Below are 8,233 nucleotides of genomic sequence, written 5' to 3' on the forward strand. Positions count from 1 at the left end.
CTCTAAAACCCAGTAACATACTCTTTTCTGTCTTTCTGAAAGCATCCGCATATTTGAATTCAAATACATTTTTATTTAGTTACTGCTGCTGATTCTCTTCTCAGCACAGAGTGATTTTGTGATAACTTCATGCAATTTAGAATTAGAATACCTGAGTTTGGGTCTTAACTCTTGTTACTTTTTAACTTTCAACTAACACTTCTTAGCATTTTCTCTAGCTGGTAAATAGTAAAATGTTGGCCCACCCCATGAGATAGTTATAAGAACCAATTGATCATGTTTTTAAAATACATTATGTAACATATAAATGTATGTTATGTCTCTTTCTTAAGACTTTCTCCAATAAATCATCAGCCTGAACTTCTTGATCTAAACAATACCAAGACAAGAGGGCTAGAACTAATGACTAGAGTTTGAAATTGTTAGCAAACCTTAAAAATTCTGACTATAGATATTATGTCTGTCTTTGTTGGGTGGCTGCCAACCACAAAACTCCACCACTATGAATGTTGCATACAGTATATGCAATTGCCTAAAAGTTCATTGATATTGATACATTTATGAAAAACATTTAAAATCTAAAAAAATTTTCTTTATTGTCAGGTTATCAACACTGGGACTAGCATGGCTCCAAATGTTAGTGTGGAAATAATGGTACCAAATTCTTTTGTCCCCCAAACCGATAAGCTGTTCAACATTTTGGATGTCCAGGTAAAAATGTGTTTCTTCTACCTGACCCTTATTAGGTATATCTTAAATATCAAAATAAATGCAAACCAATCCTTTATTCAAGTAATATTGCTAAAATGGAGATGTTACTATTTCAGTCACATTCATTCTAAGCTATGAATTCACCACGCATGTATAGAGTTATACTTTGAATATTATACATTTTATTAGAACTGCAAAATTTCAGTAGAATCTTTACATTTGACTTACAAAATAACAGGACTTACCATCTCCATTGAATAATTATTCTAGGATACATTTTCTTTGTGATATGATCTATGTAAGTAATTTAGTTGGTAGAATTCTCCATAAAGCTTGAAGCCACTGTCAAAAGATCAGTATTTAGAGCCTGGTTTTAAAGGAAGCAATATTCAAATCACTACTTTAAGAACTGATACTCTTGTGCTGGTGAGTCTCTCAAAACTGTTTTTACCTTCCCAGTTTCAAGATAAGCTATCAACAAATCTATAAGTAGGTTTGATATTTGATTTTTTAAGAATCTGATTTAAATTCTGGATTTAGATAGACCATGCTTTAACATATTGCTTTGTGTATAAAGCCAAAGGAATATTGAATTTCATGCTAGTGTTAAAATATCATTTTTCACGTGTAGGGTTAAGACCAATTTAATCAGCTTAGGAACCATGTGTAACCCTCTATAATCTTGTTGGGATTTTGTGTGTGTTTTTGCCACAGAGAATCTCCCTTGAATAAATCTATTGAAAAATATTTTCACAATTTCAGAGTTACTTGATATATTTTAGAAAAGATAAGCAGTTAGAACTTTTAGAACCATGTTGTTTTTCTTTCCAACCAACGCTAAAAGATAAACTTATTCTTGCTTTCTATTTTTATAGACTACTACTGGAAAATGCCATTATGAAAATTATCAAAGAGAGTGCACATTAGGGCAGCAAAAGGGTACAATGCAGACCTTGAAAGGCATATTCCAATTCTTATCCAAGACTGATAAGAGGCTATTGGTAAGTTTCAGTTTTTCAGATTGTAGTTCTTGCTTTCCAACAAAGAAGTGAAACACTTAAAAAACAAAAGTCAATGAGTTTGAGCTGTCAGTTGAGTGATAAGAGGGAAGATGAGTTTAGGTCATATTCTTGTGTAGAAGAAACAAGCATGATGATCAATGGGTTTGAGCTGTCATTTGCATGATAAAAGGAAAGACAATTTTAGGTCATATTCTTGTGTAAAAGAAACAAACCTGATTGGAAGGTTGAGATAGGTTCAGGGTTAAATATATGTCATATAGTTTCATCTTTTGTCTAAATAAATGTCCATTATTTGACAACCAGACATTGTTCTAGACTCTTCAGGACACCAAGATGCTATCTTCACCTGGGCAGCCTTTATGGCATAAGATTAATTTTCATTCTTTTCATCTTAGTGAATTTGTGAAAAGAAAATGAAGAAGCAATCATCACCTTCAAGTGATCCAAGTTTTATAACAAACATAGAACATGTAACTTAGCAAGACTTTGATCAGGAGTCTTGCTTTTAATTATATCCCAGAAGGTTATGTTAAAAAGAATAAGGAGAATACATGCTCCAATTGGAATACTTTGTTTCTGTTCTAATTCACAGAATAAACATTTGTGTTTTTTTTAAAGCAAGATAATTTTTAAAATTCCATCAAGGGAAGATTTTAATTCCATATTTATAAAAAGATAATTTTCTAAATGCCAGTAAATGGAGCAGATTTTTAATTCTATGTAAAATATTTTAAAATATATTTTTTAAATATTGAAAATGTTAAAATAGCACTTTTATATTCTTTTCAAGTACTGCATGAAAGATGATCCACATTGTTTAAATTTCTTATGCAATTTTGGGAAAATGGAAAGTGGGAAAGAAGCTAGTGTTCACGTTCAGTTGGAAGGTCGGCCGTCAATTCTAGAAATGGTAAGTCTAAAATATATTGATAAGTTTGACAGTATGCCCATATGAAATCTATACATCTAATCATCCTATGTATACAGGATGGTATAAAGGCATTCAACAAATTAAGAAGGTATAAGTAACACTCTAAAACTGGATTTTTATTTATCCCTTCCACCATTTACATTGGCTAAGTGACAGCTTTAATAATTAAACAGATAATTAAGACTAAAATAGACTATGGAATAATTAAGAGGTTTATTTTAGAAAGCATGTCCAACTGCCTATGAACTTTGATTACATCAAAGAAATAGGCTATCTTAAGATTTCAGTTAAGCATAAAATTATTTCTAATTGCTTTAAATTATCTTTAAAATCTATATGGAAAAAGCAAGAAGTAAAACAAAGGCTTTCATGAACTTGAACTAAAACATTGAAATTTGTCAACAGTGGCAAAATGAACAACAACAAAAATATACTTTTAAAATAATAAACTTTGAAAGGTCAAATTAAAAAATTAGATACATCTTGGACTTCCTCCTAGAAAGGAGTATGCTTATGAGGAGTGTTTTGTGATAAAACAGTTTTGTCTAGAGTTCTGCCTTTTGGTGTCCTTGCCTGTTCAATATAAGTAATATATCTCAGGTGTGTTGCAGATTAAATAAGATGATTTTTATAAGCACTGAGTAATAGTGCATGGTACATAGTAAGCCAAAGGAAAAATGGCAAGTTATGTTTTACGTGGAATTTTTGAAATTACCACACAGTGGTCAAGGGGCAGATATGCCACACATAGAGAAGCTGTCCATTTTAGTTTCACCTCTGCTAAAGATGAAATCCTGTTATCATCAGCAATTCATTTAACCTTTTGCAGTTTTCCTTCTCATACTCTCTAAGTCTTGGTTTCCCAACTGGGGGATTAATTGGCATTTTGACGCAAATAATTTTGTTGTCAGGGGCTTTCTTGTGCATTGTAGGATATTTTGCAGCATCCTAAGCATCCATATGCTCAATGCTGGTAGTACCACTTCCCAAGTTGAAATTCAAAAATGTCTTCAGACATTGCTGACTGTCTCCTTGGTGACAAAATACTTCTTGTTAAGAACCACTGTTCTAGCTTTAGATGAAGATTGCAATTTATGAATCTGACGTAAAAAATATATTCTCATCTTTCCCAATAAATGTACACATGGAAATATCTCCTACAGGTTCTTAAAACCAGGAAAATACATCCACAGATCCCCAAGCTCCATGGATTCTGGGTCATAAAGTCTCTGCTTTATATAGGAGTTCATTCATTGATTTTTTTTTTTATATTTGAGTTTTATAACTATTTGTAACATATTTTGTATTAAGATATTAAGTAGATTGTATGTATTTAGTTTAGAAAGAAATGAAAGAATCCCAAATAAGATGAATTTGAGGAAGTGTTTATCAGGTGAAGAAAATCTTGTTTGGGGATAAAAATTCACTATCCAGGAAAAAAATACATTGGTAACTAGTAACTTAACTCTTACTGTAGTCTAACAATTAATTAAATTGATTTACCTACAAAGTAGCCATGTTAAATAAAAGGGTTTCAATGAAATGGTGCAGTATAAATTAAGGTCACACCTTTAGAATCAAAGGAACTATTGCATTATAGTTAATTACAAATGGTGAAATAAGTTGAGGAAGATAAATTAAATTGTGCAAACCTCTAGATAATAGGTAAAGATCCTGAGAAAAATTTTCTATTCATATGTCTCCAATAAATAAATTGGGGTATGGCACTCTTTCTTTTATTAACAGGATGAGACTTCATCACTCAAGTTTGAGATAAGAGCGACAGCTTTTTCAAAGCCAAATCCAAAAGTTATTGAACTAAACAAGGACGAGAATGTTGCACATGTAAGATTTCCCATTTAACTGGTACATTTAAATTGTAGGAAAAAGTATTGTGAGGGTGTTTGTAATTACTTTGAGTACCTGAGTCAGGAGAGTAGTGTGTGACCAGTTCACGGAGGGCCTTGAATACTTCACTGAGAGCTGGCATTTCCCACGACTGGCAGGAGGGAATTACACAGCTTTAGGGAGGCGAATCTGGTAGCAGTGAGCACAAGCTAGATGAGAGAGTCATGGATAAAGCCCATTACCACTCACTGTTTCTACTAAATAGTTACCAGAGCTTCCTAGGGTTGTGTTAGATCCAGCAAGAGAATAGGCTGAGTAGATGTCATTATTTGGGGGGATTATGGAAGGGTTTCAATGATTTCTAAACTAATATGTGTGTTTTTATTTTTAAATTTTGCTTAATTAATGTAGGTTCTACTGGACGGACTACATCATCAAAGACCCAAACGTCATTTCACCATAGTGATTATTTCAAGTAGCTTGTTACTTGGACTTATTGTACTTTTATTGATTTCATATGTTATGTGGAAGGTAAACTTTTAATAATTACTAATGTTTAACCACTCAAAATGTTATTATTTTCTCAAAAATTTAAATATTTTAGCATTTTAATGTTAATTTTTTAATTGCTAAGTACTGATCTCATGTTTCACTTAAGTTTAATACCAAAGTCTGTCTAGAAAAAAAATACCTTCTTAAAGGTAACTTGTTCTGAAAGATGTTCACTTTAAAAAAGATTTGAATGTTGCATATTATGTGAGATGTCAGTTTTGGAGAGTGAAGCATATAACTACTGAGAAATCCAGTATTAACAAAAAAATGCTGCTTTAACTTAGTTTGTCCCAAACTAATTTTTAATGATTACATATGTTAAAAGCCTTCCTGATTAGTGTTACATGGAGCACAGTTTAAGAAATATTGGTGTTAACTTGTTTAGATATTTGAAATTAGTATAGTAGATAGGTGTGAGTATTCATAACTATACATTAGTGATTATGTAATGTTATTTTCAGGCCGGCTTTTTTAAAAGACAATACAAATCTATCCTACAAGAAGAAAACAGAAGAGACAGTTGGAGTTACATCAACAGCAAAAGCGATAAAGATGAATAAATCTTTCAAATTGAGAGGACACAGACAGACTCAGGTTATATATACTAAAGGAATTTAAGACACTGTTTACAAGAAAACATTTTGCTCAGACGTCTTTCATGAACTCTTATAATCTTGTAAAATATTATGCCTTAATGCAGTGGGAAAATCTGCAATGATTACTCTTTGAGAGAGAACTGCAAATGTAATAATATAGCCAAAGATAGTCTTTCAGCATTTAAATGGGTAGAAAAACACTAAAGCATTCAATTTGTTGAAGAAAAGTAAACCTTTGAAGATATCTTGAAATAAGCATACCTGAATGAAATCATATTGAAGAAGTAAACAACTGGATTGGAGAAATCTTGGATTTGAAATATCAGAGAAATATTATCTACCATATGTGCTCACCTTGGTAAAATAAATCCCATTGAATGGGCAGTAGTTCATTCCAAATACATCTTTGAGACTTGTTTGAAATAGATTCTTTAAAAATATTTAGTAGTATTTTTCAAAAGGTTGTTTCCACATTTTCTAATGAATGAAAGAGGACCACTGTCATTTGAAAGCAGATTTTATCTTTAAAGGCCTTTATTTGTAATATATTTCCTATGGGCTTTGCTCCAACAACCACTTTATTCAGCAGATGATGAATATTATAGGCCTAATGTGCAAACTTCAGACTGAATTCATACACTGATTTGAGCTTTAATGAAATGTCTTCTGGGTAAATATGGTTTATATAGCTATGGATCTCTCTCTCTCTCTGTGTGTGTGTGTGTGTTTTAAAAAGAATATATTTGTTTATGTAAGTATAAATCTGCTAGTCCTTCTATAACACAACTTTTTTAAGAGTACCCAGAGGTAAATTTTTAAAAACCATCTTCAAATGTTTCGTTTATAAAAACCAGTACTTAATTTATATTCTGAAACAACAGATTGTGAATGCTGCACTTTAGCCGATATACACTGATGTATGTAAGAAATATGAAGACTTTACCTCACTGATAATTTTTAAAAAGCAAAGCTGTGCAAAGAATAGTTAGGGTTCAATGCTTCATACATATTGAGTCCTATATAAAATATTAACTGTTCAAAATTAAGCAGCTACACAAATATTTGCTTGGATGTTATTCTTTTCTGTTACTTTTTTCAAATATAAGTATTAATCAGGGTTATAAAAGTGTTTTCTTTTGCATGGAAATGGAGAAACAAAATTCATAGAAATGAAATATCAATTCCCATGAAATGTTTAAGTTTGTTCATATTATATGAGGTTCTGTTTTAAAATGAAATCGCTTCTTTCTGGATTTTAAATATTTATCTTTAAATAGTTTTTCATTTGCAAATACAACATTTTTTAAAATATTTATTTCATGCCTGTGGTCTAGATGCTGATTACTGTAGAATATAATTTCACCTGGATCTGTCTTTCTATGTGTAAGAAAGCTGTGACCAAATTTTGACCATCTGTTACAGGAAGTGATCAAATTAGAGGGAAATCTTTACTATTATGGAAGAAATTTCCTAATATGAAGTCCCTGCCACCAGCTGTGTCCTTCCTCAATTTCCTGAGTCATGAAAGTTATCTGCTCCCAAGCTTGTGGTCTGTGATTGGTGATTAAATGATGAGGAATGTACCAAGATTTGTGAAGGCATTTGAGCAGTGAAATCCAACCACAAAACCTCCTAAACCCAGTATATATCAACAGGAATACACTTATTAAAATTTTTAATATTTTTAAAGAACACTTTTTGTGCAAAAGATAAATATTTATGTTTTCATTACAAAAAGTAAAATAGTTATTTCTAGAGAATATCTAGTATCACTGATGAAAAATTAAGCCCCAGATATAAATGCCTTCTTCAGGATGATCCTTGAGGAAATTTAAATTTGGTTCTTTCCTTTTCAGAAATGACTGTATTTTAGGTATTATTGAGCACAATGAGAACATAGTACTATGACTGCCCAACACATGTCTGTAAGGTGCAAGAGGAGCACAACTACCTATTGGGCTAAATTTTGCCCAGTTAGAAAGATATTTTGTATAGTTTAAAATAAAATTTGTTATAAACTATTACCTGTATGATGAATTTTAAAATGCTACCATTTTACAGAACTGGTACCATAATTTTAAAAAATAGGTTTTTCTTTTTTGACAAGTAGTCTAAGTATTGGAGAGATTTCGAAAAAGTGATTTTATTTCTGGTTATATCACTAATTAGCTATGTGATTTTGAAATTTAACCTCTCTGAATTAGTTACCACATCAGTAAAGTCAGGGCAGTCTCCTGTGCTCTCTGTGGTCTGTTGGTACCAAGCTATAAGAAATTTAACATCAGAATTGATGGGCTCAAATCCTGAAAAATGAAAGGATCCAAATTATTTCACTTTGGAATTATCTAGGCTAAATATTGACATATTGTGGTTTTGCCTAAGTTTCAAGTATATGCAATGTTTATATTCAGTTGCAATAAATACATTCTAAAAACTAGAATTTGAATTATTTTTTATGTATTTCATATTTTTCATCTTGACTTTTAAAGTCCTAAGAGGCTAATTTTTAGAAACATCAAAAATAGCAATTTTAATTCTTTAAGAAATAAATTGAAAATATTTTCTGTTAGGAT

The 8,233-nt window shown here is 31.2% G+C and overlaps 1 protein-coding gene across 1 annotated transcript in view; it reads left to right on the top strand.

The window, feature by feature from the left end:
- Nucleotides 1-5,701, top strand: part of ITGA4 (integrin subunit alpha 4) — a 78,014-nt gene extending 72,313 nt beyond the window's left edge. The window contains exons 22-27 of the mRNA XM_021718954.1: nucleotides 604-711; nucleotides 1,587-1,712; nucleotides 2,524-2,643; nucleotides 4,411-4,509; nucleotides 4,924-5,043; nucleotides 5,526-5,701. Coding sequence (XP_021574629.1) covers nucleotides 604-711; nucleotides 1,587-1,712; nucleotides 2,524-2,643; nucleotides 4,411-4,509; nucleotides 4,924-5,043; nucleotides 5,526-5,624 — 672 coding nt within the window. The 3' untranslated portion in view covers nucleotides 5,625-5,701. The remainder of the gene's footprint in view (nucleotides 1-603; nucleotides 712-1,586; nucleotides 1,713-2,523; nucleotides 2,644-4,410; nucleotides 4,510-4,923; nucleotides 5,044-5,525) is intronic.
- The last annotated feature ends 2,532 nt before the right edge of the window (nucleotides 5,702-8,233 follow it).

This window comes from Carlito syrichta, unplaced genomic scaffold (assembly GCF_000164805.1).
Source record: "Carlito syrichta isolate Samal-C Ts95f unplaced genomic scaffold, Tarsius_syrichta-2.0.1 Scaffold314030, whole genome shotgun sequence".
NCBI classification, from domain to species: domain Eukaryota; kingdom Metazoa; phylum Chordata; class Mammalia; order Primates; family Tarsiidae; genus Carlito; species Carlito syrichta.